Source organism: Acomys minous, assembly GCF_964271855.1.
Source record: "Acomys minous genome assembly, chromosome: 9".
NCBI classification, from domain to species: Eukaryota; Metazoa; Chordata; class Mammalia; order Rodentia; family Muridae; genus Acomys; species Acomys minous.
This window is the reverse complement of record NC_140490.1, coordinates 5,976,872-5,993,976: the sequence shown is the minus strand read 5'-3', so window position 1 is coordinate 5,993,976 and position 17,105 is coordinate 5,976,872. Positions and strand designations below refer to the sequence as shown.

General features: G+C 42.3%; 1 protein-coding gene across 4 annotated transcripts in view; it reads left to right on the top strand.

Moving 5' to 3' along the window:
- KAT6B (lysine acetyltransferase 6B) overlaps positions 1 to 17,105 on the top strand; it is a 172,651-nt gene that overhangs the window by 9,942 nt on the left and 145,604 nt on the right. For all 4 annotated transcript variants that reach the window (XM_084794913.1, XM_084794911.1, XM_084794910.1 and 1 more), the window contains exon 2: positions 7,664 to 8,542. In XM_084794913.1, the coding sequence (XP_084651039.1) occupies positions 7,922 to 8,542 (621 nt within the window). In that variant the 5' untranslated portion in view covers positions 7,664 to 7,921. The remainder of the gene's footprint in view (positions 1 to 7,663; positions 8,543 to 17,105) is intronic.

The following is a 17,105-nucleotide window of genomic DNA, read 5'->3' as shown; positions in this document are numbered from 1 at the left end:
AATTTACTGCTCTGTGCCATGCTCCTCAACAAGATGGCCATGGACTTCTACAACCCTTTAGAACCATGGGCCTCAAATAAAATGCTCTGTTTTCTTTTTTTTTTTTTTCTGAAAGTGTTTTCTGTGTAGCCCTGGTTGTCCTGATACTCTGTGGACCAGGCTGGCCTTGAACTCACAGAAATCTTTTTGCCTCTGCCTCCCAAGTATGGGAATTAAAGGCATGTATCACTACACCTAGCCTTGTTTTAGTTTTTAATACTTTGTGGAGCTAAACATCTCTATAATTCATGTTGTTGTTGTTTTTGAGGTAAGGTCTCAATCTGTAGCTCAGGCTGGCTTCATTGTGTAGCCCAGGCTGGCACTGAACTCTTGACTAAGTCCTAGGATTATGGGTGGGGGCCATCATCTTGATGAATTATTTTAAAGTGATTAACTCAGTGGCACTTAGTATGTTCACATTGTTGTTTGACCATCACCTCTGTCTATCTAAGACATTTTCATTGATTCAAAATAAAATCTCATACTTACTGAACAGTTTCTCTCTACACGTAGGCCCTAGGAATGCAAGCTTTATGAATTATATATGGATATTTTATCTAGATGCAGTTATAGGATATCTGGCCTTTTGTGTAGTTTCTTCTATGGCGTAGTGTACTTCAGTGTTCATCCATATATATCAGTCCGCTTTGTGTGGCTGAATAGGTCAGTGTATGGATCTACTTACCTCCCACACTTTATCTGTTCTTCTATAAGTGGCTGTTTGGGCTGGTTGCACCTTTGGGTATCGTGAGCAGTGTTGTTACAAACATGTTTTTGTCTGTATCTGCTGGAGAAGCTATTCTCCTTTTTCTAGGGGTATAGTGTGAAGTGGGCCTGTGGGACCGAGTTTATTCTGTGTTTAGCATTTTGAGGCCTCACTAGGTAGTACTTCATTACTTAGTTGGTTCTTGTGTGTTCTGTCTCTGGCTCTCTTAGCCTTTCCCATGGCATCTAGCATAAGGCTGGTGCAGGGCTGGCGCTTCGTGTCTCTAAGTTTTTATTCATTGTTCTTTGACAAGTCTTCATAACTTTATATCCCAGCTTACACGTATGAGACTCAAACATGCTTTTCTGGGAAATAGATGCATTCAGGGCTTGTAAGGTACCAAGCGTCGCTATCTGGATGATGCTTGATGTCAGACAGTACCTGGTTGTGAACCAAAGATGCTAATTTAAGCCATTGTGTGGTGGGTGGTAATGGAGGAAAGAGCTCAAGGTTTCTTCCACTAGCAGTTTGTGTTGTATTGTGGAAGATATTGTTAGCATTTATTTGTTGATGCTCGCTCAGTTTATACAACAGTCTTTGAAAAAAATCCTGGAGCTTATAAAAGTAAGAGAACTAAAAATAGCAAGTTAAACCCAGGATGATAAAAGAATAGACTCTATTGTTAACCTTTTGTTTTTCTACCACTGTTTTTTGGCACATCTGTAATCTCATGGTTTGAATGTTGTGACACTAATTTTGAAATAACACAGGCTTTATTGCAAGCTTAGAGGAGGCCTCTCGTGATACGTCAGAGTGGGATATTTAGACTCTCCTTATGCTGCCTGGAATATTTCTGAATAGTGTTGATATTCATGTAATGCCAGTGAGGCTCAAAGTTCAGTGTTGGACCAAGCGTTTCCCTAGATCCTTGTAGAATAGCTTGTAAGGAATGCTGCAAATGTTGCTGCTAAGGCTAAGAGATACAACCATGTAATTTGCCCATATTTTTTAGCCAGAAATAAATGGTTCACAATCATAGACGATAGAAGGGTTTAATTTGATGTGGCATAAAATTTTTGAATTGATTTGGGGTTATTTACAACCTTTTGGGTGCCTTTTACTTCAACTTCTTTTAAACAGGATTTAAAAAAAAAAGGTTTTAGAGTTTTAGTCATGACTGAATGTCCTGTCCACATATCTAGCAAGACCCAGGACTCTGCATAAGAGAAGTAGTGTGGATAACTACTTTGAGTCAGGGGGAAAATAATTTTTATGTGGCTTTTAATGAATTATGCATTTTTCCTGTTCATTTGTCTATCTAGTTAAATACTGCTTAGACCAAATGAAATTAGTTTTCAGTCTGTTTTATTAGCTTGTACCAATCTAGGGTGGGACCAGTGGGATGTTAGAAATAAATCAGCCCCAGATTAAAAAAATTTGCAGTGAGTAAGGTACAAAGTAGACAGTCTGATGTCCCTCCTTCTCCTAGCTGTATATATGTTTTAAACACTTAATTCCAGATTCTGCTTGTTGCAGAGAGATACGAGTTACATTGGCTTCTGCCTAGTTAACTCCATGGGTTGGTGTCAAATGAGAGCTGATTTTGAGATTAAATTGAGAGGGATTTGTGCGGGTGGCTGGGGGTGGGGGTGGGGTAAAGGAGGAGCTAAGGTTGTCTGGTGGTGGTTTTGTATAAGATTAAGATACAAGTATTTATGATTTCTTTTTTCATTTTAGTCTTTGAAATGAATGTGATCACTGTGCTCTAAATTGAGGCTTGTGTTGATGTTGTGCAGAACTAGCATGCTTGTCTCTCAGCCATATCTTGGTAGCCTACAGTAAGACAGAAGTTAGTACGTAGGACCAGCCAGTTGAATTGGTTAGCCCTAGTGCTCTCACAGCTAAAATTTTACATTTGCCTAGTGATGTGTATTTTCATATTAGGATTCTTTTTTTTTTTTTAATTTTAAAAGATTTGTATATTTTATGTATATGAGTATACTGTCTTTATGCACACCAGAGGAGGGCACCAGATCTCATTATAGATGGTTATAAGCCACCATGTGGTTGCTGGGAATTGAACTCAGGACCTCCGGAATAGGGGTAAGTGCTCTTAACCACTGAGCCATCTCTCCAGCTTTGATATGATTCTTTTTTTCAAGGGCTGTCACAAACCTGTAGTTTTTAATTTGGAGACTGTGCTCACTTGGTCAGCAAATCTACTAGAATTAGAGTGACTTGGAATTAGCATGGCCTCTAGCCATCATGCCGTATTCATGTACTTAAGTTTGTTTGTGTGGGTGTGTGCCACAGAGCACATTCTGGGGTCAAAGAACAGCTTTCAGCATCAGTTGCCTCCTTCCACTCCTGTGTGGCCTTCCAGGATGGAACTCACATTGCTAGGCTTGGTGGCTTTTACCTGCTGAGCCTTCGTTTTTCTTTTTTTTCCACACACAAAAAATTTAATCTTTTTTTTTTATTTTAAGGAAAGTATTACATTTTACCTAAGAAAAAAAACAAAGCACTTACAAAAAGAAAAAAGACAATTCTGAAAACCTGGTAAGAGATTTCAAGCATATTGTAGTCAGTTAAGAATTCATTGTCACTCAGCATAAAACTTGGAGAAAGGTACATGTCATTTACTAAAGGATGGCTCAGACTAGTTCGGCCACACACTTGTGAGGCAGCATCCTCATCCCTGAGCCATAGGCCAGCACACTACCTCCTTATCTTTATTTTGTTTTGGGCACTTCAAAATCATGGAGTAGTCCTAGAGGGGACGCAGGTCTCCTGTCACCAAAACACAACGGGGCTTCATTTGTAAACTCTACTGAGCCGCCTCCTCCTCCTCCTCCTCCTCCTCTTCCTCCTCCTCCTTCTCTTCTTCGTCCTTCTCCTCCTCCTCCTTCTTTTGGTTTTTCGAGACAGGGTCTCTCTGCGTTAGCCTTGGCTGCCCTGGACTTGCTTTGTAGACCAGACTGGCCTCGAACTCACAGTGATCTGCCTGCCTCTGCCTCCCAAGTGCTGGGATTAAAGGCGTGCGCCACCATGCCGGGCTTGCTGAACCTTCTCAACTAGCCACAAATGCAGTCTTTTTTTGGGGGGGGGGTTGGTTTTTTGAGACAGGGTTTCTCTGTGTAATAGCTATGGCTGTCCTGGACTTACTCTGTAGGCCAGGCTAGCCTCTCACTCACAGCAATCCACCTGCCTCTGCTTCTGGAGTGCTGGGATTAAAGGTGTGCACCACCACACCCAGCCTGCAGTTATATTTTTAATGCAGATACTCTGAAAAAAAAATGGAGAAGAAAGTGAACTGTACTTCTTTAGGCACTTTCCTGAGATGGTTGCTGATTTAAGGGATGTCCTTATGCCCAAATAAACATACTTTTTTTGGGAATGTGTGCAGATTTGCCTGAACAGTCTTCATTATTTTGTTCTGGACTGTTAAAAACATTTGGTATTTCCCCTTCTTTCATTACAGTTTTAAGATATAAAATGTCAGTTTTGCTGAAATGTGTTGGTAATGGAGATGGATGATTATTTTGGTTGTGGATACTGATTGTGGTAAAAGCTTGTTAGTGGTGTATATTACTTGAGAAGTATATTTTGCCTAAAAGCAACTTTGTGCTACTGGACACTTTTCTGTGATATTGTCTCATCTGCTTCTTACAAGCATGTTTTGTACACTCCAATCAAATTAGTCATCAAAGTTGAAATAATTACTTGGATACAGTGAAATATCTTCTATGAAAAATTTCTCCAAACCATTTCACTTTGGAAAGATGTATTTCTTGTTGTTTGTGTTCTGACGAGGGATGCTTCTTGCTCTGTGTGGCACACAGGTCTCCAGGTCTTGAGTCTGTCAGTGATTGGTTGTACAGGACGGAGTGCTTACTAGGTTTGCAAACGACAGCATCAAGAGTCAGACAGTCTTTGGCAGGTCAGAAGATAGTTCACATCAACTGAGTTCAGCATTTAAAAAGCCTGAGAGCCGGGTGTGGTGGCGTACACCTTTAATCCCAGCACTCAGGAGGCAGAGGCAGGCAGATCGCTGTGAGTTCAAGACCAGCCTGGTCTACAAAGAGGGTCCAGGACAGCCAAGGCTCACACAGAGAAACCCTGTCTTGGATAACCAAAATAAGGGGAAAAAAAATCAGCATTAATTTTTTAAGGGAGGGCTGGAAAGGTTTAGTTTTACAACATTTTGAAAAGAAAACCTGGCCATTTGTTTGGGCTGTATGCTCAGCATGGCCAGCATGACAGGGCTATTAAGACAGTTCCTGTAATTTTGGGTTGCACTTTCAACTGAATAACCCTTGGACTGGGGACTTTTAAGGCAGAGATTATCAGCGAGCAGCCGTTGGATGGCTGTGCTGGGAGCTCTAGGATTGCAGATGGGTAAAGGAGCTGGCACGGCAGGCACAGGCAGAGGCGGGTCTGGTGGAGAGTGTTTTTTGAAAGATACTTATTTTCAGATATTTGAGGGCCAGTGATATTGAAGAGTAGTACAATGTTTTGTGGTTGTTCCCAGGGATTCTGATCTGTGGGACTCATAGGGAGGTGGAGGCTTGCTCCTCTGAGCAAGACACCCATTTTGGTCCAACTTCATGTCAGTGCATGGAGTTGCCTCCAAAGATGTGGCGGCCGGTTAAGGATACTGGACACTGATACCGGGCAACTGAGATTGGAGTGGATGACCTCTAAGGCTCATGTGCTCCCGTGTCTGAGTCATAGAAGGGGGAGACACAGGGAGCTGACTGCACTCCTCTGCAGAGAAGCCTGGCTCAGGAGCTGAGGGGCCACTTTTGCAGTACCTCAGGGTCTTCAGGTGCAAGTGCTACATTCTGTGGTATCCATCTAAAGGATATGAAAATTCTCTTTTTAGGTATGTATGTCTAAATCAACAACTGTAAAATTTTTTGTTTCTGAGACAGGCTTTCTCTGGGTAGCCTTGGCTGTCCTCGACTCACTTTGTAGACCAGGTTGGCCTCCAACTCATGGAGATCTGTCTGCCTCTGCCTCCCTGAGGGCTGGGATTACAGGCATGCAACTCCGTGCCTGGCTTCAACAACAGTAAAACTTTAATTTTGTGTTTTGTGAAAGAAACTCTTTTCAAGGTCTGGAGACACCAAATTTAGCTGACGTCTATAGTAATGGATAGTTCTGTGTCCGCACTGGGAAGTGCCGTGTGCAGGGGGCCTGACCAGTCCTAGTGCTGACGGCTAGTCGGCCCTCTTTCTGCCGTTCCCGTCACTAGCAGTTCATGCTACATCAGAGGAGCGCTTGGAAATGAGCAATCTTTTTTTCTTTGTAACCTTTAAATAATCTTTACTATGGTGTATTATTAGGATCTTTATTTTGTTTTTGTTAATTTCTATTGTACCTGATTTGTAAATTAAAGTTTATTATTGGTGTGTATGTACAGAGGAAGAAAAAACCAAAGCAAAATAGCACAGTGTATATCAGGTGTAGTAGCTCTGTTTCAGGGACATTCTTGGAATTTGTCCCCATGGGTAAATGGGAACACTGTACCAGGGCTTAGGTCACTTAATTTTGTACTTCTCCACTAGGCAGCAGTGGAGCTGGGGTCCAGAACCATATCAGTGTTTCTGCAGGGGCTATGCCACACATGAGGACAGGCTTGGGCTCAGATTCTAAAACTGTCCCCCCTGAGCTGTATTGTGCTATTGATTATTACATTTCCGAGCCTTTTACATTTAGAATGTGCTAGCAATTACATGCCGCCGTGCTTTTTGGTTATTTGTTTGCTTGTTTAGATAAGAAGACAGTTTTTATGTAGATGAGACTGGCCTCAAACTCTTGCCTTCTTGACACTTATCAAATGGTCAGACCCCGGGCTTGTGCCCTCACCGCACACCTAACAAATGATGTTATGTGTGAGCAGGCTGCCACCTGGGTAGAACGGGCTAAGATGTAGGCGCTATTGGAGAGCAGTGGGTCTGGCCCAGGCCCTAGGCCAGGATGGTACTTGGTACCAGACTGGAGAGCAGAAGTCGAGAGAGCACTGCTGCCCTGGCCAGAGGGGTCAGAGTTGTAGGCCGTTCTCTCTCTTGAGGCGTGGGATGAGCTGGGGCAGGTGTTAAGATAGGCAGAGTGCTGCCTTATTTAAAGGGAAGGGTTATGTTACCGGATTTGTCTCAGTTTGCCAGCCTGTGCCATAGAAGGTGTCACACCCAGGGGCTACACAGACGGCTAGGTTGGACTCTTTCCTCTGTGACCTGGCTCAACTTGGGATTACTGTGCTTCTTCTTAAGTTTTTGTTTCTTTTGTGGCAGAGTTTCACTATGGCTGGCTTGAGACTGTGTGTAAGCCAGGGCATCTTCTTCAGAGACCTGCCGCCTCTGCCTTATGGGTGCTGGAGTTAAAGACATGCACTATTACTCCTTTTTGATTCTCATCTTATATCTGTGATGGATATGTACCTTAGACTGCTTTCACATTATTAATTTTGATGATAGCAATCACTTTTTCTACATTTTAAATTAATTTATTTTGTGCTTTGAGGGGTTTGGAGCAGCATATACCACAGCCTGTGCATAGAGGTCAGGGGACAACTTTGACCATGTGGATCTCAGGGATTGAATTTAGGCCACCAGGGCTGGGGCAGGTGCCTTGCCTGCTGAGCCATCTCCTGGGCACATGGGATCCATTATTCATATAACTTAGGTGTAGTCTCTTAAATGTTCCTTACGTTGTTATGTGTAGAGAAAGAAAATTCTTTAAGAGTTCCTTCCTAGGTTGTGGCCTAGTATCTGGTTGGACAGTATCATTGTGCTGTGTTGCACAGCACCTGCCTGCCAGTGTATTCATTTTACACCTGAAAAAACAACCAAGGAATGTTTGTTTTTTAGAAGTTCTGTTATTAAGAGCTTTCTCTCTTCTTTTTTATCCTTTAAGGCCTTGGCTTCCTAAAGAATGTCTTTCACTTGAAGAGTACAGTCTTTCCCATTGGTGAAATAAGACACCTATCACTCAACATCGCCTGCTGCCCTCTTCCGACTCTCTCTAAGGATGATTGTCTCTAAGGTGTTGCTTGACATGGGCTGGGATCCTCTGCCTGTTTGTTGAGTTGTGACTTTCGAGTGTGCAGGTTGTATTAAGTACAAGGAGAACCTCTATGGGTAACGTCTGTGTTGGAGAAGCCATTTGTCAACCATGGTAAAACTTGCAAACCCACTTTATACAGAGTGGATTCTTGAAGCGGTGCAGAAAATCAAAAAGCAGAAGCAGCGGCCCTCGGAAGAGAGAATCTGCCATGCGGTCAGCACGTCCCATGGGCTGGATAAGAAGACAGTCTCGGAACAGCTGGAACTCAGTGTTCAGGATGGCTCAGTTCTCAAAGTCACCAACAAAGGCCTTGCTTCATATAAAGACCCAGACAATCCTGGGCGGTTTTCATCAGTTAAACCAGGCACTTTCCCCAAGCCAGCCAAGGGGTCTAAAGGACCGTGTAATGATCTACGCAATGTGGATTGGAATAAACTTTTAAAGAGAGCAATCGAAGGCCTTGAGGAGCCAAATGGCTCATCCTTGAAGAACATCGAGAAGTATCTGAGAAGTCAGAGCGATCTTACAGGTGCCACCACCCACCCAGCCTTCCAGCAGAGGCTGCGGCTGGGGGCCAAGCGTGCCGTGAACAATGGGAGGCTACTGAAGGAAGGGCCACAGTACAGGGTCAATTATGGAAGCTCAGATGTCAAAGGAGCACCGCAGTATCCCAGCGCTTTTCCATCCTCACTTCCGCCTGTCAGCCTTCTACCCCATGAGAAAGACCAGGTGAGTGGCGTTTGTAGTATTTACGGAAGGGAAACACTGCTGTTTTCATTTCCACTTAGGCCATTCCCAACCTGTGGGGCACAACCCCTTTGGCAAACTCCTGTCTCTAAAAATACTTACATTAAGATTCATAACAGTGTGGTGGCACATGCCTTTAATCCCAGCACGCTTGGTAGGCAGAGGCAGGTGGATCGTTGTGAGTTTGAGGCCAGCGTGGTCTACAAAGGGAATCTAGGACAGCCAAGGCTAATACAGAGAGACCCTGTCTCAGAAAACAAAAAACAAAAACAAAACAGAACAGAAAAAGATTCACAACAGTAGCAAAATTACAGCTATGAAGTAGCAACATAAATTGTACAGTTGGGGTGAGTACAACATGAGGAACTGTGTTAAAGGGTCATGGCGTTAGGAAGGTTGAGAGCCACTGGCGTGAATGGAGGTTTTGAGTGGAGTGTGAGATCAGTTGGTTTTGCCTTAAATATAGCTTTTATATTCTATGTCAGGATGCTTTGCAGCATGATTTCATAAACACTGGTCAGTGGCACTGAGGGCTTCCTCAGAGGCTGAGAGTTAGTGTAGCGCTCATGTAGCTTGTTTTATGATGGTGGTAGATAGACTTGAATCCACCTGCCCCAAGCCTAAGCAAGGAGAGGGTGAGGTTTTCCCTCCTGTATTTGTGGAGAAGAAAAACCTCCATACATATTTTAATACAGATAATCTTTGTATTTTGGGAGTTTTATTATATGGTCTAAATCCCTTGTGTTTCAATTTAAAGCCATTTACTGTTAAGTGGTCAGTGGGTGTAGGTAAATGTTTATTTTATCTTGTTTGGTGTCTTTAAAAATTATATTTATTTATCTATTTTTGTGTATGTGTGCATGCATACTTGCACACCACAGTGCACACGTGGAGGTCTGAGGACAGTTGCAGGAGTTCTTTCCTTCAACTATGTTGGTCCTGGAGGCCAGACTCGGGCTGGTAGGGTTGGCAGCAAGCACCCTTGCTCACTGAGCTGTCTTGCTGGCCCAAGGCTTTATGTTATTTTTATAGTATTGTAAGTACATTGCTGAGTTCTGTCCTGCTGAGATTGCAAGTCTTCATTTGGGTATGATTTTTTTGGTTTTATTTCAGACTTACTGAATTAATCTCCCAAAGTCAAGCCCTCCAGTGTTTACGTTTCCTGACTGTTTTTGCTAAGCTCATTCATTGATTGCAGTTAATTTTGTTTTAAAAAAAAAACGACATCGACCATTGTTATTGGGAAGCAGCAATTGTGCCTGTAAACTGCATATTGATGAAAAGGTATTGAGACTCAGATGTTAGGGCTCTGTGCACCAACACCTGCCTGCCTGCCATGACAAGGCCTGACCCGTGAGCCCTAAGCTGGTTTGCCTCTGTTCTACTCCTACAAAGAGCTCATGGAATGGGTCCTGTTTCCCTCTGTGCTCAGCTTTTGCATAGGTATCTGAATTCTAGAGTGGATTTCTTAATTGGATTTGTACCTCCTTGGCCTTCCACAACATTTATTTATTCATTGATTGTATCAAAAAATGAAGTAACCTGTGAAATTTTCTTAATAACTTTCTTTAAGAAATTACAGAAAACGACCGATTTCTGAACACAGCCATTTATTTAGACATCTGTTTTTCTTTAAAACATTTTTTAATTAAAAAATTTAAAATAAAAATTTAAAATAGTTATTATCTATTATCTATCTATCTTTATTTATTCATATAGACAGGGCTTCAGTATGTAGTTCTGGTTGTAGCTCCATATGTAGACTAGTCTTGCCTCAAACAGAAACCTGCCAGTTTTTGCTTCTGAGTGTTGAGGTGAAGACATGAGCCACCACTGGGTGTGAGCCACCATGCCCAGCTAGCTCCTTAGATATTTTAATAAAAGCTTACGTGTGTGTGTGTGTGTGTGTGTGTGTGCACACATATATAAGGAAATTATTTTTATTTTATTTTATGCACATTGATGTTTTGCCTCCATGTATGTCTGTGAGGATATCAGATCTTGGAGTTAGAGACAGTTGTGGGCTGCCATATGGGTGCTGGGACTCTAACCCAGCTCCTCTAGAAGAGCAGTCAGTGCTCTTAACCACTGAGCCATCTTTCCAGCCCTATAAAGAAATTCTTGGAGGCAGAGGCAGGCGGATTGCTGTGAGTTTGAGGCCAGCCTGGTCTACAAAGTGAGTCCAGGATGGCTAAGGCTACACAGAGAGAAACCCTGTCTCGAAAAACCAAAAAAAAAAAAAAAAAAAACCAAAACAACAACAACAACAACAAAAACCTTTCAGGGAGTCTAGAGCCATTTCTTCATAAGTTTGGTTATCTTTGGTCTTTTCTTTTCTTCAGCCGTGGCCAAGTTGTATAATTATCAGGCACATGGTCTAAGTTTAGGCACTGTGGCCAGTTTAGTATGTTAGTGAATAATTGTGTCCTGGAGACATTTTCCTGTATGCTGGAGGAATCAGGACAGCTTCTCCAAAGCTCCTCTCCTCTGCAACTTTGCTCACCATTTCTTGCTAATCTTATCATTTTTCTTCAGGCAGCATCTGTACAGAACTATTTTTAGTCTAAAAGAAAATTCATGTTTGAAAGTGTCTAAGATTGAGAACAGAGTAATTTATTGCCTAGCATGCAATTGCAACTGCTCTTTCTATGATGTAAATCTTTAAAATTGACCAGTTAGCATCATTAAACAAGGAATGCTGAGAAAATGCTCCAGGATATTTAGTTGATAAAATTTGAGAATTAATTGTATCAAGTAATCATAATAGAATTTTAGTGGTATTTTGTTACTGTGTTATCTTGCTGCAACCTATTGTTTTATTTTATTATTTATTTTATTTTATTTTATTTTTCTTCAAGAGAATGTTTCTCTGTATAACCGCCCTGGGTGTCCTGGAACTTGTTTTGTAGACCAGGTTGGCCTTGAACTCACAGAGATCTGCCTGCCTCTGCCTCCTTGTTTTGTACGAGTGCTGGAGATCTGAACAGATTCCTGTGTTTGTGTGTTGAGTACTTTACCCACTGCACCATCTCCCTATTGTCAATTTTATTAAAAATACTGAGACATTTTTTTACTCAGTTACCTAGGCTGGCTTTGGATTCTTGATCTCCTGCCTTAGTCTCCCTCGTAGCTGGACTTTGAGGTGTGTCACCACACTTGGCAGGGTTTAGGACACGAATGGGAACTGTTCCAAGATGGTGCAGTCTTAAGTACAATTTGGTGAGATAATGTCTTTGAAGGAGCTGTTGTGGTGGCTGCTTCTGAGACATGGAATGCCATCGTAAAAGAGAAAAGTAACAGCTAGTGTTTCATAGGTATAAAAGCTGGCCTCTTCTAAGTAGTTCACACTTAGCTCTTGACTCATGTTACATGGAGGGAGGGAGACTGTTGTCCTGCTTTTGCAGGGAGAACCTGAGGTGCAGAGCTTAAGCTGTTTGTCCAAGGTCAGTAGAACTGGTGAGCAGTCGGGCTGAGAGTCCACGCTCACAGTCTTGAGTCCAGGGCTCCTTTCCTCTGGGCAGTGTCCTAGTGAGCACTGGGCAGCTCACACACGCCATTCAGTCGGGAGCAGTTTCCCCAGCAATAGACTCCCAGCGTTTGAAGTGTGTTAGTTAGGATGAGCTTATTGCTTCTGTTCACGCAGGTACAATCTACAGTATGAGCACACTGAAGTGCAGTGGGGAACTCTGTGCCTCATTAGATTTGCCATCATCCTCGCTCGTGTGCATGGCTGTAGGGAGGAGCGCAGCAGAAGTTAAGACGGAAGGGTCCTTCCTCCTGGAATGGAATTGCAAGGCTTCTCATAGTCTAGAATTTAAATTGGGTATCAGCATTCTCCTTCTTAACACGAGCTACTTTGTATTTATTTAAGAAAGCTCTCTCTGGTGAGTCGATATGGAAATGAATTAAACCACCGAAGATAAAACTTTTATCTTTGACTCGGCTCGGGAACTCCTAACGGATAGTGTTAATGTTTCTCATTAAAAGTGGTAAAGCTCAATTAGGGCAGATCATGAGGACTTCAGAAAGTCAAATATTCTAAGAGAGACTTCAGGTATCATACTTTGCAGCAGTCAGATTCCATTAGCTCATACGGGCTTTAGCATTTTTGTAAAATCAGGTGAAGTCTAATTTTAAGCAGATTTCCTTAGTATTTCACTTTATTGAGAATACTATCCTAAACTGTATTAAATGTCAAATCTTGGTATGTTTCTAGTGCACTGTAAAGCATGGATATTCCAAATATTGCCTTTGAATTTTTTGTTAGGAGAAATGAACGAACTGCTAACAGTTTTATAAAAATTTTTTTTGAATGTAGTTACATGAGCAGAGAGATTGTGGAAAAGTTTTAAGAGTGGCATGGGTTCTTAGAGACGAGCTCTGCTGTGACAGATAGTCTGCTGAGGTCAGCTGTTTCTCTGTCCTTGCCGGCTCTGGTTTTATTATTTATAAGACAGTCTCCTTATCTATATAGGCTGGTCACAAACATATTATGTAGCCAGGATGGCCGAATTCTGCCTCAGCCTCCCAAGTGCTAAGACTATAGTCATGGTACTGTCATGCCTGCCCCCATCCCCACAGCCCCCCCGCCCCCCCACTTTTTTTTAGAGAGTATTTTTTGGGGGCCCTCAGGCAGGGCAGTTTATCAATGTGAGGGATTCCTATTCATCACACCGTGAGAGAATTTTATTTTTAGATTTTCTTTGCTGTTTAATCTTCTCTAGTCTCCTTATCTATGTCCTGCCATAGTGTGGCCCTGTCCCTAGGACTTTTCCAGTTGTTGGAAGGATCTTTCACCAGTCCATATTGGTCCATGATGTAGCAGGCTTCCAGAAGCGCCTCTGTCCTAAGGGAGTTGTTAATAGTCTAAAGCAACTCCGGTTACAGAGTCCCAGTGTCCTCTTCTGTTGACTTTAGAGTTGATGTTCTCTGTATCAAAGACTCCTTGTTCTCAAAGAGCAGTATCTATTCAACTGAAAGTTGGATAAAGCCTTAAATACTGTAAACTTTGCTCTTCAAAATTCTCTGGATTTTGGCATTGGTGTGGATAAAAGTCGGCTTTAGAGTGACGAAGCTTGTTACCGCGTGAAGAATAGGGTGGACCATATGCTCCTGGTTTCCAAGGTCAGGGAAGGAAGCTTGTGGTTCCTGTTCTTGTAATTAAGCTTGAGAAGAGGGCCACAGTGCTGCCAGCCTGCCTGTGCAAGCCGGTGGTACTAGCCCGGGCACTGGAGAGAGCTCTTGGACAGTCGCGAGCTAGCCGGTCAGGTCAAGTGGGAGATGAAATGGATAACTGGGTCTTTCTATTGCACTCGAAGCGTGACAGCTTGTTCTACTTTTGAGCTTTTATCAAGATGGAACTTGTCTGGGCTTTTCATGAAGTAGCTTCAGGTAGGGGAGCAGCATCATGTCAGGCAGTCTGATGGTTAAGGGTGTGGCAAACATTCCTTGTAACTCTTTAGATCTTAGGTGTAGCTGATGCTTTTGATACCTTTCCCACAATACTAATCCCATCCTGAATGAGCACCAGCTCTAGGGAATTTATGCTTGTATTCCCTGTACCTACATGACTTGTAACAGCTCTGTGTGTGTGTGTGTGTGTGTGTGTGTGTGTGTGTGTGTGTGTGTGTGTTTTGCTGGGAATAGAGTACAAGATTCCTTTCGAGCCATGCTCCTACTCTGTGATACTTTTAGTACCAAGAACGTCAGTATTTTTAGCTTTGAAGTTATTTAACAGTTATATGTTGTTTGCTGATTTATTCTGATTTTATCTTGAATGGCAAAGATTTTATTTTTGTTTTCTCTTCAGACTTTAGCAGATGATACACTTCTCAAAACGGAAGCCCATGAGGTTTTTAAAATCTATTTTATCTTTGTGTGTTAATCCCCAACACATAGATGTGATTGTTTTATCATTGAAATGATGATTTTAATGGTAAAATTCATGGTTTTGTTGTGTTTCTATACTTCCTTTTCCTGGCCTTGAACATCAAACTACAGCAGATTTGGTAAGCTTGTTTTCTAGTCACACCAAGATTTAAAGTACGGATTTGAATCTTCTTAGTACTTTCATCTCTCCCATCCATTAATATTTCACATAAACAGCAATTAGCTTACCAAATTAGAGTTAGCAAATGAGCCAGCCGTGTAATTTGCTGATGGCGTTTTGCTAGCCGGGCCATGAGGAAAGTGTGTTGTTCTTTGCAGCTCTTGCTGCTTTCAGGTGGTGACAGGAAGTTAGTATGTGTTTGTTAGAGAACGAGTGTGGTCCTCGAGGTGCACAGGATGCTTCTGCGTGGATGTGGACCACTTTGCTGAGAAGTTGCCAGGAATGGAGAACCGCATATATTGTTGATCTTTATAAAAGTAAACATCATAAGTAGACTGTGATGGAGCTCACATGTACACATCTAGTTTGTTTATGAAGGGTTTTAAGAAGCCTAGGATGAGACAGACAGAAGTAGTAGAACAAATGGTGCTGGTCTTCTCAGAGGCGCAGAGAAAGCGCAGTCAGCGCTCTGAGGGACTCGGGGAGGGTTTGTGCTCATTTGACAAGTGGGTTTAAAATTCTTCAGCCACTATTTTTCAGAAACCAGCTTTGTTCAAACATCCTTTTTCTAATTTGCTGTACTTTTGATCTTTGATAAACCAGCTGCAATATTGTTTCATTAACAAACTTGACTGGTTAACAGATGTTTGTTTTGGCTTGATTGTGTCCTCGCTATTAAACGCAACATAGGCACTCATAGAAACCATGCTGGGGCTTTTCCTGTCTAGCTAGAGCGGCAGTTCAAAAGAGCAACTTAATTTCATTTACAAGTTCAGTTCATTCCTTGGTGTTATTCTGGAAGGTATGCAACATTGTAGCTCATATTCCCCTCACTGGAGAGGTCAGTTGCTGGTCCTCCCGGCTTCTTCCTTCCCGTGTCAGTCACTTGGGGGGGGGCTCTGTTGTTGTGAGGCAGCCTTAGTATGCAGGAAAAGAGGGATTGCAGAAGAGGTGATTGAGACATCATGGATCCTTCCGCATTTCAAGGGAAGGAGTGGGAACAGCCTGGTGAATGTAGATCATTTCTTCCACCTTCTTTGATGTCAGAAAGCTGCCATATGGAGTGCAGTGAGAAGGAGGTGAGCCTGGGTCTAGGCAGCCTGTGATCTTCCCAGTGAAGTGGCCGGGAGCCAGGGGCAGTATGGCTTTTGTAGTAGTTTCAGATGAGACCAGTTCTGTTTTTTGTCCAGTTTCCTGCCATGCTTGTGACCCTCTTCAGTCATAAATAGGAAGGATAAAGTTCAAAATAAGAGTGTAAAAATTATTTGGAACAAGAGAAACAACAGAAGAGAAGGATGCACAAACTAAGGCTAGAAACAAGGTCATCAGAGAGGGGTCTCCTTTGATGTTTGACCTGTTTCTATGGCGTTTTTATGTCACATGTTTTTTTCTTATAACAAAACCAGGTTTTAGCTATTGAGCTTGAAGTGTGAATAAAGCTGCAGCAAATAATATATGCTGGTCTAAGTGTGGAGGCTGCCTTAAGAACACCAGCTGTTCATTGCATCCCTGGGAAAGGAGGACACAGTTTTTCCTTTACCTTTGGTTTTTGTTGTTGTTTTTTGTTTTGTTTTTTCCCCCCAAAACAGGCTTTCTTTGTGTAGCCTTGGCTGTCCTGGACTCACTTTGTAGGCCAGGCTGGCCTCGATCTCACAGCAATCCGCCTGCCTCTGCCTCCTGAGTGCTGGGCCCTTTACCTTTGTAATTCGAAAAATTGTGCTCTCTGAAAACAGTTGGACATAATAATAAACGCCACATTCTTTCATCAACTTTTAGCATTGTACCTTTTTTATTCCTTCCATTTCTAGAGAGAAAGGGAGACTGAATAAATGAGTGCATCTGTGTATATTTTTTTACTTTGGTGTGGTGGCTTAAGCCTTTAATATCAGGAGAGGCAGAGACAGGGGAGCTCTGGGTTCAAGGCCAGCCTGGTCTATATAGCAAATTGCAGGATAGCCAGAGCTTTATATAGAGACACCTGTTTTAAAACAAAACAACAATGAAAAACCAAACAGAAGTAAGTTTGGATGAACTATTGGAAAATAAATGGCAGCCATTATTTTGTTGTATCCTTAAACATTTAGTGAGGGATAAAACCAGCCTCTTCTACAGCTTAGTGCTGTTACTCATGTAAAAACGAGTGAAGCCAGCATGTTTACCCAATAGCCCGTATTTTCTCAAGTGAGTCTTAATGTTATTTATAAAGTTATATCTAATTTTTATATTTAGGACCCAGGAGTCAGCCAATTCACAAGATGTACTTGGTCCTTGAGACTCTTTGTGTAGAGAGCAGCCTTTTCACTTTTTCCGGAGACATTGCCACTTTTGAAGATTGTCTTGTAGGGTATCTTGAGCTGCTAGCTTCACTGGGGATTTGACCCAGGGCTTCCTGTAAGCCCTGTACCACAGAAGTACAATTTCAGTTTCCAGATCTTTCTTTGTAGAAGCAGCCCTTTTCTTTTGTGATTAGTTTGTGTTCAGTGCAGGCTTGAGACT